Consider the following 16846-nt stretch of genomic DNA (forward strand, 5'->3'; position numbering starts at 1 on the left):
GCCAAACCTGCTGTTTTCACACTTATGGCATGATTTAATTGCTCCTAGTGGTAAAATCAAAACATTCTCAAAACAGCTCTTACTGCCTCTATCTCTAATTATAGTCACACTGAGAAAAAGACTAGGAATTCACATGTGGAAGGAGGAATGAGTCAAGGGTAATTCAGTGGAACTCTTTAAAAATGTTAGTAATAATTAAAGAAGGCCTGAACTATCTCAGGTGATGCCTTTAACATTTATTGTTTTTCAAATGCACTTATGAATAGAAAGAGACCTAATTAGAGCAATACAACAGCCCTAGCTATTCTGACAAGAAAGCTCTGGAATCCTAATCCAACTACCTGCAAAGGAAGAGAGTTAAAATAAACCTATTACCACCTGTCGTACTTCCTGTGAGCAACCTGTTAGGGCCTCTCTATATGAACCATCAATTTAGAACACCTGCTGTAAAACAGAGACGGATCAAAAATATACTTAGAGGTTTTTCCTTTCATCTTTTAAGAACAAGGCCTTTATTTGATCTATCACAATTAGAAAGTGCTCCATTCTTGGGTTAGTTGATCTCAGAGTCCACAATACTTATATGGTCACAATTATAAGACTAATCTTCAGATAAGCGAACTAGTGGCCCTCCCCTAAAAACTCTTCCTCAATTAAAGACTACACTCCTAACCTAAACTAGCTATCTTGCAAACGCATAAATTTGTCACTACTAGTGGAAAAACAACTAAGAGAATGTGTGTTTCAGTTGCAGGACCTACTAACATCCAGGTCCTCACACTGTTGCTATTATTTCTGAGGGAAATACACCTGCAAGCAAATAGCACTTGATGCTGGGAAGACACACAATCTTATCCAGTTACTGTCAGGCACAGACTATTAGAAAAATGAGTAACTTTCAAAGAGAAAACAGCATATGCAGAGTATTCAGAAAACAAAAAAAGGTCTATTTACCTTAATCTTAGTACTAGACTGATTGGGATCTTGGTTTCTTGTGAACCTGCTCCTGAAGACAGAGCCTAAAAAGCATTGAAAGTTATAAAGTCAGTGCCTGGACTATTAAGCACGGATGCGATTAACGGTCATCTGCAGAGGACTGTGCACTTGGCCTCAATTCTCTTCATCTCCAGGTGAGGTCAGCCTAGTCCCTAGGACATTCCCTGCTGTGGGAGGACATGCATTCCAAGGCAGCAACAAGAGCTGAATGTCAGCTTGAGTCAAACACAATTAGAAAGATGATTCTCAAACCTACATGAAATTCCAAACAAAGCCACATTTAAATTTTGTATTTTTGAGATCCCTGCTCCTTTCTACAGGGGTGAAAAGCATGAAGCTAGATTTTTCCTTTTAAAAAATACGCCAGTGTACTATATAAGACAACACACAAGGTAAGGTCTAAACTGACTGCCCCTTAGGAGTCCACCCAACCGGAGGGTCCAGGTCTTTTAATGGCTAAACTAATCCTCTCAAAACTGTACAGCTATCCCTTGCTCACTGAAGGATATATATTCTATTTAAGTTGTTTAGAAAATGAATTCAATCTTTTCATCAGTTTTCAGAAGACAACTGTATCTTTTTCCATATGATGGGCAGAAATGGAATGCTGGGGCTTTAAATAAAGTCAGTGCCATGAATAACGGGAAGGGCTCAGAGCAGTGTTCTCCAAAGGCAGAACACAAGATGAACCACCGGGGTGCAAAAGAAAAAAATCAGAACTCCCAGTTTTATTTCTTTCCATCTAAAATGTTAGGAAAAAAAAGAAACCGCTAATATTTAATAAATAGAGTCTGAAAGCCCTATCTTACCCTCATGGAGCATAAGGCCACATGTTGCTTACAGCATTTGAGTTTCCTGAAGGAGGAGTGGGAGCTACATAGCATGAGGGGTTCACAGTGGGGCCCTCATTCCCTCAGCTGCTTTCGGTATACTATAATTTTTTTTTTCTGCTTTATCTCCACAAATCCCCCTGGTACACAGCTGCATATCTTAGCTGCAGGTCCCTCTAGTTGTGGCATGTGGGACGCTGACTCAATGTGGCCTGACGAGTGGTGCCCTGTCCGTGCCCAGGATCCAAACTGGCAAAACCCTAGGCCGCCACAGTGGAGTGCGCGAACTTAACCACTCGGCCACGGGGCCCGCCCCAGTGTACTATGATTTAATGAAGTTTGTGCATGCCTCAGTAAGTGGATTTATAGATTACATTACTTAATTTCAACAAAATCAACCCTTACAAAATCTGACAACTACCTTAAGAGTAATACAGGAAAACTGGATTGGAGATAGTAAATAACATAAGCATAAATGAACAAAAAGAAACAGAAGAGCTGACAATTCCAGTCTCAGGATGAATTCCATCAGCTGCATTATGAAGTTAAACATAATAATGATCAAAGCTGACAAGAAATCAGCCCCCCCAAATTTTGATGTTTGGAATGTTTCCATCATCAACTTATTTTGTTGCTTAAAAACCTATGCGGTTCTTGTAAAACTCGTATCTGCACACATTTAAAACAGTGAAAACAGAATTTCTAACTTGTTTCAAAATCTACCACTCATCAACCATATTACATTATGTTGCGTTCACCACTTCTCTTTCTTCATCTATCCAGAAGGCTGACAATTAAAGCATATCCTTGCTTTACCTGAGCTGTTTTTGCTGGCTCTGCAGGGGGTGGGAGGGAAACTTGAGTTGGTTGTGCAGGCATCTGCCCAGCTGGCTGAGGTAGATGAGCGGAAATCTGTTCTGGAACTTGGAGCAAAGTACCCACGGGATCAGTTGCTGGAAAGAGCTGTAACAAAAACAAACATACAGTGTTGCTTAAGTTGAGTGGAAGAGAAAGCAAATCTACTGACAGGCAAGCAGAGTCTCATGTGTGTGAGATATTTTCAGAGGAGTTTTTGTGTAGTGTCCTGGCATATCTCTACGTCTGTGAACACATCTATTCCAAATGGAAGGCAAATATTTCCAGGCATTTTTGTTTTTAACAGCATTTTGAGGTGTAATTTATATCATGCTTAATTCACTTAAGTGTGCAATTCAATGACTTTTAGAAAAATTATACTTGTGCAAACATCACCACAATCTAGTTTTAGAACATTTCCATCCACTCAGAAAGTTCTCTCATGCCCACTTACAGTTAATTCCTGCTCCACTCCCAGCTCTAGGCAAACAGTGATCTACTTTCTGTCTCTATCAATTTGTCTTTTCTGGACATTTCATATAAACAAAATCATAGGATTCACATTCTTTTGTGTCTGGCCTCTTTCACTTAGCATTGTTTTGAGGTTTAGCCATGTTGTAGCATATATTGTCAGTTCACTTTTCTTTTCAGAATGGCAGTTCATTGAATCATATTTATTCTTAACTACATCTATTCTATCCTCTTTACCTAGCAAAAAAGCACCTCCAAAATACAGATTCAAGTACATAATACAAAATTATGGAAGCTACATTTTTCCATGGCTGGGGACCTTCCACTACTTATAAAGACAAGCAACCATTAATTCCTTAATGTATCTGAAAAGCTTTTCAAAATGGGTATGAAGCTTTATAACTAACATAGACATTATATATATTATCTTGCATGTTTGAAATAGTTCAAATTTTAATTATGTAGCTTGGAGAAAAAAGACATGTTGAGTACAAAATCAAGTTAAATATATTCAAAATTATAAGTTAGTGAAAAAAATCAATGCAAAGGCTAAAATTCAGAATTAAAAGAAAAAAAATTTCAAGGGCAATAAGAGGTCTAATAGCTGATTATTACATAAGTAAAATCAAGGAAACACGAAGCAAAATTTTATGTTCATTAAGCTTCTTATAGAGAAAAATCAGAAGTTACTCACTGGTTCTGGATTTTGATAGGAAAATAGAACTTTAAGATGAGTTTTGAAAATGTTAATATAATTATTAGCACTATTTCAAAAGAGTAGTTAGCTTCCAAATTGCATGCACATATATGTTTACCTATAATAAAGACAGAAAGGTTATACAAAACAAAGTAATGAGAGGATGTGGACAAATTGGAACCTTGTGCATTGCAGGTGGGAATGTAAAATAGTGCAGCCACTATGGAAAACAGCATGATGGTTCCTCAAAAAATTAAAAATAGAATTACCATATGATCCAGCAATTCCCTTCTGGGTGTAGACCCAAAAGAATCAAAATCAGGAACTCAGATATTCATGCACCCATGTTCATAGCATTATTCAAAACAGCCAAAAGGTGGAAGCAACCCAAGTGTCCATCAACAGATGAACAGATAAACAAATGTAGTGTGTGTGTGTATATATATATATACACACACACACACATACACACGCACACATATATATACACAAACACACAATAGAATATTGTTCAGGCTTAAAAAGAAAGGAAAATCTGATACACACTGCAATATAGATGAACCTTGAGGACATTATGCTAAGTGAAAATAATCCAGTCACAAAAGGACAAATACTGCATGATCCCAGTTATACGGGTGGTACCTAGAGTACCACCTGCCTCAAATTCAGAGACAGAAAGTAGACGGTGCTTGCTAGAGGCTGGACGGAAGAGAGAATGGGGAGGCATTGTTTAACGGGTAGGGAGTTTTAGTTTTCCGAGATGAAAAGAACTCTGGAGATGGATGGTGGTGACGGTCGCACAACGGAGTAAATATACTTAATGCCACTGAAGTGTGTACACTTAAAAATGGTTAAGATGGGGGCCAGCCCATGGCATACTGGTTGAGTTCAGTGTGCTCTGCTTTGGTGGCTGGGGTTCACTGGTTCAGATCCTGGGCGTGGACCTATACAACTTGTCAGCCACGCTGAGGTGGCGACCTCCATATAAAGTGGAGGAAGACTGGCAAGGATATTAGATCAGGACTAATCTTCCTCAGGGAAAAAAAAAAAAAGGTAAGATGATAAATTTTAAAAAAATAATAAAAAAGTCATGAGCATGAGAATATGAGTATGAGCAGGTGAGAGTTCTTGTGGTGATGCTATTTAGGCAAAGGAACAAGACAACCAAAAAGAAAGACTCTGGATAATCTGTACAATCCCCTCACTTAATTTCTGAGAAACTAAGAATAGTCAGGATAGGCTAAGTTAGAGAGTAACAAATAATCTTAAATTCTCAGTAGATTAAAAGAACAAAAATTGGGGCCAGCCCGGTGGCACAGCGGTTAACTTCGCACGTTCCACTTCTCAGCGGCCTGGGGTTTGCCGGTTTGGATCCTGGGTGGGGACATGGCACCGCTTGGCAAAAGCCATGCTGTGGTAGGCATCCCACGTATAAAGCAGAGGAAGATTGGCATGGATGTCAGCTCGGGGCCAGTCTTCCTCAGCAAAAAGAGGAGGATTGGCAGTAGTTAGCTCAGGGCTAATCTTCCTCGGAAAAAAACAAAAAAAACCAAAAATTTCTTGCACACATTTCATGTCTATCTCTGGCCAGCAGAGGCTAAGCTCATATCATCCTCACTCAGAGATGCAGGGCATGGTGGCATGGGCAAGGGAACCCAGGAGATCACAGAGTGGCTCTTCCTTGTGGTCATATTTCATTGGCCAAAGTAATTGCCATGGCCATGCATAACTTCAAAGGGCAGGGAAATGCAATTCTATCATGTACCAAGAAGAGGAGCCAGAAATCTTAGTAAACAGGAGTTCTAATATAAGTTGTCAGATACTGGCCTGTTAATATGCTGTGGTACAGTATTTATTGTCAGTCTTAAACAATGGAATGCTATGTATACAGTGAAATGCTATGTATACAAATCCTGTCCACAACTTGTACACTATGTATGCAAATGAAGTGGAAAAATAGTTACTCTTAAGCATACGGGCAAGAACAAATTGGTTGAAGAGCACAAGATGCATGCCATTAAACTAATGCTGAGTTCAGAAAGCAGATACCGCCAGATGGAAGAATGTATGACAGAATGCAGCCATAAAATGATTATTCTCTTCAGGTAGTGAGTATAAGGCGGGCCAGCCTAATAGGATTCTATTAAGTAGGATTCCTTAACACCCTAAGGCAGTAACTACAGACAACAGAATCTATTTGACAAGAGAAGAGACTTGAAAAAGAAATTCCAAAAAGGAAAGGTGGCATATGACAAATCCATGGACAGATTAATGCAAAAAGACTACTTTCCACTTCAAGCAGCCCAAGCCAAAAACGCAATTCATAAAGTCAAGCAAGCAAATAAGAACATTCTGGACCCACAGGCCAACTTTTAAAATGAGTGCATTGGTGAGGCTGGCCCGGTGGCATAGTGGTTAAGTTTGTGTGCTCTGCTTCAGTGGCCTGGGGTTCATGGGTACAGACTCCAGGTGTGAACCTACACACCACTCATCAAGCCACACTGTGGGGGCATCCCAAATACAAAATAGAGGAAGACTGGCACAGATGTTAACTCAGCGACAATCTTCCTCAAACAAAAAAGAGGAAGATTGCTAACAGATGTTAGCTCAGGGCCAATCTTCCTCACATACATACATACATACATACATACATACATACATACATACATAAAGAGTGCATTGGCACCAATTTACCACAAAGGTCCATTCAGACCCAGAATTGCTATCTCTGATAAAATTTAGTATAAATTCACATTCCCATTTAGGCACATACAAAAAAAAATGTGCTTAACGTTAAAACCAAACCAAAACAGAAGCATATATACTTTAATGATTCAAAAGTCACAATTACTTACCTCAGAATTTGATAATGATTCCTTCACTCGGGGAGACTAAAAGGAATACATAAAAGGAGGCTGGTTAACTCAAAGCTCAGATTACTTGCAGTCAGTTGCAAACTGTACGTCAAGATGAAATGCAAGTCAACTCCATTTCATTCTGGTCCATACATTAACTCACCAGTAACCCTAGTCAAAGTTTTCTGGAAAAAGAAAACTGTCATGATACTACTGTATTTTCTGTCCAGGTAGCCCAAGGACATCAATGTACTATATGGTATTTTAACAGTTCACAACTTGAGGTTTATAAGCAAACATAATGGGACTGACTTCCCAGGTAGTAGGGAGGTCACGATCTTCAAGGTATAATTCTTTCTACTAATCATGAACATATCATGTGCATAATATCCTAGACCCAATGTAAACCTTCAAGCTAATTATCCAACATTTTCAAAATAGAGTAATTCTGATTATGGGCTTTAAGGGAGAAAACTCTTGAGCCAAAGTTGAAAAACTAACTACAATCTGCCATAAGAGTCTAAGCTAAATTATTTAGTAAATCCTAATAGTTAGTAGTAATTCTGGACACAGGCACTGGAGAATACAAAAGAACCTTAACATATCTATAAACAAATATCAGTTTATGGGAAATTCAACTAAGTATGGATTTAGACTACTTAACAGGTCGACTTAAGTTCTTAAAATTTTCATCACCATTTTGTTAAGGAGAGTCAAGGTTCAGGTAATAGCTAATGTACCACAGCAAACATATGGCCAACCCAAAACCATTTTGTAAAAAATCTTATATTTGGAAATAATTTTAAACTTCTTAGAATAACAATACAAAAAACATCAGTACATCCTTTACCCAGATTCAGCTATTATTAACCTTTTTTCCTCATCTGCTTTATTATTTACATGCTCACTTTCTCTCTTTCTAAATATATATGTTTAATCAATTATATTGTTCCTGTACCCTTTGAGAACAAGTTGCATATATCACGGCTGTTTACCACTGAATAGTCACTGAGAATTTCTTCTTAAGAATAGGGATATTCTCTTATATAACTTCACAGTACTAAAACTTCAGTAAATTTAACAACAATATAACACTTTCATCTAATTTACCATCCATAACCCAACTTTTTCAATGACCTCATAATGGCCTTTATAGCCTTTTTCTTCCAGTAAAAGATGAACTCTAGGATCATGTACTGCAGTTAGTTTTCATGTCTCTTTAGATTTTTTATATCTGGCACACTAACATTTTTGAAGAATATAGTCACCCCCCCACACACACACTTTATTTTAATAGAATGCCCCTAATTTGTGGTTTGTCTGATGTTTTCTAATGATTACACTTGTACGAATTCCCAGTTGGAATTCTATGTCATGATGTGTCCTTCCTGGGGTATTATATCTTAGGGAATCACATGTTCATCTGCCTCTCTTTAGTGATGTTCATTTTAATCATCTAGTCAAGGCTTTTTCCAATTTCTCCAGTATGCAGTAACTATTTTTTCCATTGCAACTAATAGGCAATCTGTGGAGAGACACTTTAAGACTATGTAAATATACTGCTCATCAAAACTTTCCCCTATATTTAGCATCTGTTGATGATCTGTGCCTGATCTAATCTTTATGATTACTTTATGACGGCTGTAAAATTATGATTCCCTCCTCCAACACTCCTCCACATTTACCTGTCAGCACTCTGCAGTTTACTGTAATGAAAAACCATCCCCTTCCCCCCATTTATTTATATATTTATATATTATTGTCATGGACTCATAGATTCTTTCTTTTTAAATAATTTAGAATTTATTACTGCACTTAATGATTTTGATAGTCAAATTCTCCCTAATTTGGCCAGTGGGAGCTCCTTCAACCTGGTTCTTGTGTTACTAGGACTTGTTTTTTAATAAAAGATCTTTTCTTTCTGATAAAAGAAAATATTCCAGATTTATCTTTAATTTTCCCTGTGTAAGCCCTGGAATAGGCCATTTCTCCAAGAAGCCCTTATTCTTTTAGTAGGGAATGACATTAGAGACCAAGATCTTGGCATAAGGTGTGCTTGTTGTTATTGTTTTCCTGCCTGTTGGCATACCTGGTAATCTTTGATTGGATGCCAGGAGTTGTGAATTTTACCATGTTGCATGCTGATAATTTTGTATTTCTATAACTCTTGAGCTTTGTTCTGGAATACAGTAAAGTTACTTGGAAATAGCTTAATCCTTTTGAATCTTGTTTTTATGAGTTGTTAGTTGGGTCTGGAGCAGTGTTCAGTCTAGGGCTATGTAATCCTCACTACTGAGACAAGACCATTCTGAAAACTCTACCCAATGCCTGTGAATTACAAGTTTCTCCAGCCTGGCTGGTGGGAATAGGCACCGTTCTTGGCTCTGTGTGAGTGCTGGGCACGGTTCTCTAGTCTCAGGTAGTTTTCTCACATGTATTCATTGATAAGTGCTCTGCTGAATACTCAAAAGGGAAGCTCTGCAGACCTCTAAGCTTCTGTCTCTGTGTAGCTCTCTCCTCCCTGTACTTGCCCTTACCAATTTTATCTGCCTTGGTCTCCCCAGACTCTCAGCTCTATTTCCTCAACTCAGGAAAACACTCCTCAAGCCATAATGAAGATAATAATCAAACGAAACTGCCCTAGAATTGACACGGATGTTAGAATTAGCAGAGAAGGACATTAAAACAGTTTATTATAACCATTATATATCTTCAAAAAGTTAAGTGGAAGATGAAATGGAAGATGTAAAAATAAACAAACACCAAATCAAACTTCTAGAGTATTATACTGTCTGAGATAGAAAATAGATTGGATGGGATTAGCATTAGAGACTGCAGAAGAAAAGATTAATGAACTTGAAGGCTAGCTATAGATACTATACAAAATGAAACTGAGAAAAAAAGAATTTTTAAAAAATGAAAAGAGAATCAGTGAGCCGTCAGACAACTTTAAGCAGCCTATATATGTGTTACTGGAGTCTCCAAGGTAGAAGGAAGACAGAAAAATATTTTAAAATATGATAGTTGAAAAATTTCCAAACTTGATAAAAACTACAAACCCACAGATCAAAGAAGTGCAATAAACCCCAAGCACAAGAGGCATGAAAAAAAAATACACCTAGGCATATCATAATCAAATTACTCAAAACTATTAAAAAGGGAAAAAATCTTAAAAGCAGCCAGAGTAAAAAGACATATGACTTATAAATGATATCAGTAGATTTCTCATTGGAAAAAATGCAAACAAGAAGATAGTTGACCAACATCTTTAAAATAGTGAAAGAAAAAGCCTATCAATCTAGAATTCTATACCTAGCATAAATGTATCTTTTCAAAACAAAGGTGAAATAAAGACATTTTCAGACATAAAACCTTAAAGAAATAATCACCAGCAGACACACATTACAAAAAATGTTAAGGGAAGTTCTTCAGCAGAAAGAAAATGATATAAAGATGGAAATCTGGAACTACCCAAGAATCTTTTTTATGAACGCGTGCTGAATTTTGTCATAGGCTTTTTCAGAATGAATGAAAATAAGAATATGATTTTTTTTTTCCTTAGGCCTATTAATATTACAAGATTTCCTAATACTGAACCACCCTTGCACCCCACCCCACTTGATCATGGTATATTCTTTTAATGTAGTTCAACTCAGTTTTAAAAGACTCTCTTTTTAAAAAAGAATTCATGGTATCAAAAATGACTAAAGTGATAACATGAGAAAAGCTGGATAACATGAGAAATACAGAAAGCTACTTATTCTGTGAACAAAGTACAAAAATTTCTATGCTGCTTAGAAATAGCTACTCTAAGTATTTCAGAACTTTCAAATTTCTCTTGCAGATAGCTATGGAGTAATAACCAGACATTGACAAGCTGTAATTTATCTTGCCAAATATGATTTGTTGGTCAGAGGAAAAACAGCAGTAGCATCTCTTTCATAGGAAGCTAGAACTACAAGGATCATGTAGCTCTAGCTTCTCCTGGAGGTTTTAACATAACATTACAAGAGAATATCAATTAAGAGAGAAATCACATGAAAAAGTAAGGAAGAAAAGATGCCACAGTCTCACATATGTACAGAAACGAAGTCACAATTGTATATAAATGAATGTTTACATTTGTTATCTTTTTAAGAGCTTTTTCAAGGTTAGAGCTTAATAAACTTTTGCCGATTTTCATTGGCAAGCTCTTTACAAACTTAAAGGAAAAGGACAAACTGCAAAAGGACTAGACCCACAGACCTTATTTGACAAACAAGATCAACAAACATTCAATGTTGATCAGCAAGAGTCATAAGTGCTACCACCGAGCAGATCCTAAAAGCAGGCAGAGAGACACCACCTACCCATGACTCATCCCACAAAAAGGTTCTGCGCAGTCAAGGTTATGATGACCTCAAACATTAGCATTTCCTATACACATTTGAATTCTTGGGAATGAATCCTAACAATCAACCCAAGGCATTAACTTGAAAAAAGAGTGATGAAACAAACCAAAACAAGACCCTTGTCTTCACTGCTTTTAGGAAACACACACACACACACCACTCCCCCCCTCCCCGCCCCAGGATATACCAATTAAAGAAGAGGTACACTGTTTTTCTTCAGGTAGAAGATTAGCAGACTTAGGGACAAAGTTTCTATTGTTAGGTTTTCAAATTCACTAATCCCTTCTTCTGCAATATAGTCAGCCATTAATCCTATCCAGTATGTTTTCATCTCAGACATTGTAGTTTTTATTTCCAGATTTGGGTCATTTTTATATACCCTATATGTTATCATATTTAAACAGATGTGCCAGTCCACTTTTCCATGTAGAATTAACTGGGCTCCTGTTGTTAGTAAGTTGTTCAAGGAAACTGTCACTAACACCTGTATTTTTTGTATTTTAGCTGGTTAAGCTGAACAGAACCAGAGAACATAGGATTACCTCAGAGGCTTCAAACAAAAAGATAGAGCTCTAAAGTATACAGTTTAACAAAACTTACCCTGAGTTGTGAAATTGCTGCTTTCCCTTCCTCACTTTCTTCATCAAATTCATCATCACTCCACTCCCAGCCACCATCCTCTGTCTTATGAAGACGGCCACTGGAACCTGGTACTCTCCGAACCTGCTCATTAGGAAGAGAGACGAGAATTACAGTAATGTTTGACATTTACTATATAGAAAAGTCATATTTCCCTGTCCTTCTATTATTCAACACAGTAGACACATAATCATTTTCCCCATAAGTAAGTTTTCCCATAAAAATTCATATCCTCCACCCCTCACTTGCTCTCTGTTCACAATCTCCATTACCTATCTTTACTCACAACCACTGACTTTCCCTATACTTCTACACTCTGAGCCCGAACATCACCCAGTCTTTCTTATGTGAAGTCATAGGTCAAATCTGATTAATGGTTTCATGTTGCAAGACATTTAAAAAAAAACGGTTTTCAGGGGCTGGCCCTGTGGCCAAGTGGTTAGTTTGCGTGCTCTGCTTTGGCAGCCCAGGGTTTCGCCAGTTCAAAACCTGGGCACGGAGATGGCACGGCTCATCAAGCCATGCTGAGGTGGCATCCCACATGTCACAACTAGAAGGACTCACAACTAAAAATATACAACTATGTACCAGGGGGCTTTGGGGAGAAACAGGAAAAATTTTTAAAAAGATGGTTTTCAGCCCCCTAAATAAATAAATCCAAGTTAAAGAAGATTCTGCTTCTTTTCTTTTTAATTTTAATTATAAAAATCACAACTATACCTGCACAGTTTCAAGAGTACTAAAGCTGTGCAAGTTTTGTTAAGAAAAACAGCAATCTCCTAACTTTCTCCCTCTTCCCCACAGGCCAACCACTTTCAACTCATTTTAGCTTATTCTTTTGGAATTTATATTCATCTCTCTAGGTAATTATTATTATTATTATTATTACCCCTTGATTTTTTGGTTTTAGAACTTGTCTACTGGACTTGCCACTATGGAAGATGAGAATTTACCCCTATTATCAACCTCCTACTCTTTTCTCAAGATATATTGTAATTCTGGTTAAATCAATATTCAGTGTTTATATAATATGATTATATAAATGATACAACTGAGACTTAGAGTATATTACAACTACTTTTCCTTCCTGTATAACATTTTTGCTTCCCCTGGAGTTAATATTTGCTTATTTCTATGCACTTGTCCTATTTATCCCCAAGTTCTCTCCCAGATGTGTAAATCTCCTCTCACCACATTCACATACATTAGGTATGCATCAGGATCATCTTCTGGAGGAAGCCTCTCACCAAAGCCTCATGACCTGCTCCACCCTAGCCTGATTTCATACCACTCTAGCCTGGTTTCAGATCTCACTCTACCATCACCCAGAGAACCATACTTCCTAGATCATAAGACTTCCCGGTTCTTAGTTTAAGCATGTCTTCCCCTGTTAGCATGGCACATTTATTAAAGCCATGCATTTCTAAACATACCCTGATTCTATCCCCACGTTTCACTTATAGTTTGCCTGATAAAAAAAAGTCTGGGTTAGAAATCATTTTCTTTCCTAATGAACATAACTGCTCCACTGTGATCTGGCTTCCAGAGGTGCTACTGAGGTCATTATGACTCCTGATGCTGTCTGCAACCTTTCCCAGCACTCTCTGGAAGGCTATAGGATCTTCTTTTTGCCTCCAGCATTCTGACTATCATGGTAATGTGCCTTAGTGTTGGTCTATTTTCATTCATTGTGCTGAGTACTTGGGCTCTTTCCATCTGGAAATTCATGACTGCCAGTTTTGGAAATTTTTCTTGAATTATTTCTTCAATGATTTCCTTTCATTTGTTTTTCTCAGTTCTCCTTTTCTGGAACTCTTTTTACTCAAATGTTGAACCTTCTCAAATGATCCTCTAATGTTCTCATCTTTTCTCTCTTGTTATCTCTCTCTCTTGGCCTTTTGGCTCTGCTTTCTGGGAAATTTCCTCAACTTTACCCTACAACCTTTGTATTGAATTTTTTCATTTCTTTCTTTTTTTTTCTTTTTGAGGAAGATTAGCCCTGAGCTAATATCCACCACCAAGCCTCCTCTTTTTGCTGAGAAAGACTGGCCCTGAGCTAACCTCTGTGCCCATCTTCCTCTACTTTATACGTGGGACGTCTGCCACAGCATGGCTTGATAAGTGGTGCATATGTCTGCACCCAGGATCTGAACTGGTGAACCCTGGGCCACCAAAGTGGAGCATGCAAACTTAACTGCTACACCACTTGGCCAGCCCCCAAATTTTTTCATTTCTTCTATAACGTTTTCCATTTCCAAGAGCTTTTTGTTGGTGGTGGCATCATTCCCTAAATGCTCCTCTTTTCCTTAACTAACAGCTTTATTGAGATGTAATTCATATAGCATACAACTGACCCATTTAAGGTATACAATTCAATTATTTTTAGTATATTCAGAGCTGTGAAACCATTTCCACAATCAAATTTAGATCATTTTCATCACTTCCCTGCCCCCAAAAAACACCCAATACCCCTTAGCAGTCACTGCCCATTTCTCTACAGTCCTCTCAGTCCTAGGTAACCACTAATCTACTTTACGTCTCTTGACATTTGCCTATTCTGGACATTTCACATAAACAGAAGCATACAACATGTGGTCTTTTGTAACTGGCTTCTTTCCGTTATCATGTGTTTCAAAGATTCATCTATGTTATGGCATGTATCAGTACTTCATTTCTTTCCATTGCCAAATAATATTTCATTATATAGGTGCATGACATTTTACATATCTATTCATCAGTAAATGGACATTCAGGTTGTTTCCACTTTTTAGTTACTATGAATAACACTGTTATGAACATCCTATACATCTTTTTGTGCGTACCTGTTTTCAATTCTCTTGAATATGCCCAGGAGTGGAATTGCTGGGTCATATGGCAACTTTGTTTAGCCTTTTGAAGAACTGCCAAACTACTTTCTAAAGTGGTTCTACCATTTTACATTCTCATCAGTAGTGTGTAAGGGTTCTAATTTCTCTACATCTTTATCAACACTTGTTACTGTCCTTTTTATTACAGTCATCTTAGTGAGCGTGAAGTGGTATCTTTGTTGTTTTTGTATGGTGTGAGGACAGGGACCAACTTCACAATTCACTCTGGTAGTTGCGAACAGTGATTTAATAGAGTTTAGAGTTAATTCATCAATTGTCTAACATATCTTTTCATTGTAAAAGATAGCAGAGTAATACCTAGGCACATAGTAAACTAACAGTATTTGCTGAATGAATATATCAAAGAATGCTAAAGAAAAGGTTGAAAGACAGTGAGTATTACTCATACTGTTAACAAAGTATTACCCAATATATATGTTAAAACCCATGGTTCAAAATGTGAAAGTAAATCTACCCTAAGCAATTTCCCAGTAAAACTGAGTTAAATCTCCATTTACCTTTTTAGCTCTTTCAGAAATGGTTGGAGCTCTCTGCAATAGTTTTTCTTGAAGAAATTCTTTATTCTGAAGAGGAAAAATAAGTATTTTCTTCTTACAAGAAGTTTTTATTGAGCCAAAAAAATTGACACAGAAATGTTGACCACAATTAAAATGTGACAGAGTAACTTTTATAAAAAAAGTTTGAGAAAAGCTTCCATTCTTTTATTCTGAAGCTCCTTTAAGTACATTACTACCATGGTTTTATATATTGAGACAGAGCTTTAATGTATTGTATGAACCATTATCTATGAAAAGTTTGCTTTACCGTATGTCCTTTGGGATCATGGTCCCACATTTCCAACTACAGTAACATCCCACTTATCCGATATCTTTGGGAAATGAGATGTTTACTAATTCAGTAGTAAACCCTGAAATGAGAGTTCAGTATTTTTCACAGATTATATTTATAGTGGCAAAATTTAATATTCATTGTTCCTGTTATAAGTTTAACCTGACATTTAAATTAATTTATATGAAATATACATTTAGTAATTCCAAAGCATGTATCTTAATTACCAAAGATTGTATAGATAGTGCCTTTAGCAATTATTTGATCTACCATCATTCTTCCAAACATAAACATCTTAAGATAATGTAACTTCTGAGCAGTGCATCTAATTTAAGTAACTGAGGAAGATTATATGAACATACAAAATCAAAAGTTAGAATTTCCTACCTTTGCTTTTTGGAAAAATTTGTGCCTTAACAGTTCTGCTGCTGTTGGTCTAAAACCAGAAAAGAAAGTTTTTATAGTTAATTCAAGTGTAATGTGGGTTTCTATCTTCAAACATGAGAAAATGATTTCTTGAGCTGTAAGATAAAAACTCAGTGTATTCCATTTTCCTTAACCTGCTAAAAAACAAAAGGGAAGGAGAGGAAATGGGAGGGAAGGGAAAGGGAAAAGGAAAAGGAAAGGAAAGGAAGAAAGAAAAAAAAAAAGAGGGAAGATTCTAAAAGTAGCTGTAACAACACTTCGGTCAACAACAAGACTGCAAAATTCTACGACAGTAACCATAAGATTAATGGTGGTCCCGTAAGGTTAGTACCGTATAGCCTAGGTATGTAGTAGGCTCTACCATCTGAGTTTGTGTAAGTGTGCTCTACGATGCTCGCACAACAACTGCCTGACATTTCTCAGAATGTATCCCCGTTGTTAAGTGACGTGTGACTGTAACGTTTATTCCCCAAATTTAATCTAAACTCAGTTTTTAACTCAACTGTGCACAGTCTTAGTTTGTTTGCATAAAGGCATCATTGTCAATTTTACAAATGTTTAAAAGAGTGATTGAGAATAAAGAATAAACAATACTCCACTTAAGAGACCAGACCTGATTATGCCACACACCTACCATGTAATCCTCCTGAGCAAATCACTTCTCTAAGGTTCAGTATTGCCCGGCCAAGTCCCTAAAAGCAGTGATTCTTAAACACTGCTATGCATTATAATACCTGGGGGTTCTAAAAAAAATCCCAATGTCCAGGCTGCACCCCATACCAACTAAAGCAGAATCTGTGGGGGCAAACCCAGACATTGCTAGTTTTTCAAACTCCCCAGGTGATTCCAGTGTGCACTCAAGCTTGAGAACCAGAGCCTCAGAGGATTACTATAAAGATTAAAAGCGAGAACAAATGTGAAAGTACTATGCAAACAAAGTAGACAATACCATTCCTATTTTTTCATTCAG

At 37.1% G+C, this 16846-nt stretch overlaps 1 protein-coding gene across 9 annotated transcripts in view; it reads right to left on the reverse strand.

The window, feature by feature from the left end:
• OXSR1 (oxidative stress responsive kinase 1) overlaps nt 1-16846 on the reverse strand; it is a 99184-nt gene that overhangs the window by 16962 nt on the left and 65376 nt on the right. For all 9 annotated transcript variants that reach the window (XR_011426973.1, XM_005600817.4, XM_070237977.1 and 6 more), the window contains 6 exons: nt 15838-15886; nt 15120-15185; nt 11696-11818; nt 6705-6740; nt 2643-2789; nt 955-1019 (listed from right to left, as the gene is read on the reverse strand). Coding sequence is in view for 8 of the 9 variants with exons in the window: in XM_005600817.4 (XP_005600874.1) it covers nt 955-1019; nt 2643-2789; nt 6705-6740; nt 11696-11818; nt 15120-15185; nt 15838-15886 (486 nt within the window). In the remaining variant the exon portion in view is untranslated. The remainder of the gene's footprint in view (nt 1-954; nt 1020-2642; nt 2790-6704; nt 6741-11695; nt 11819-15119; nt 15186-15837; nt 15887-16846) is intronic.

Source organism: Equus caballus, chromosome 16, assembly GCF_041296265.1.
Source record: "Equus caballus isolate H_3958 breed thoroughbred chromosome 16, TB-T2T, whole genome shotgun sequence".
Classification (NCBI taxonomy): Eukaryota; Metazoa; Chordata; class Mammalia; order Perissodactyla; family Equidae; genus Equus; species Equus caballus.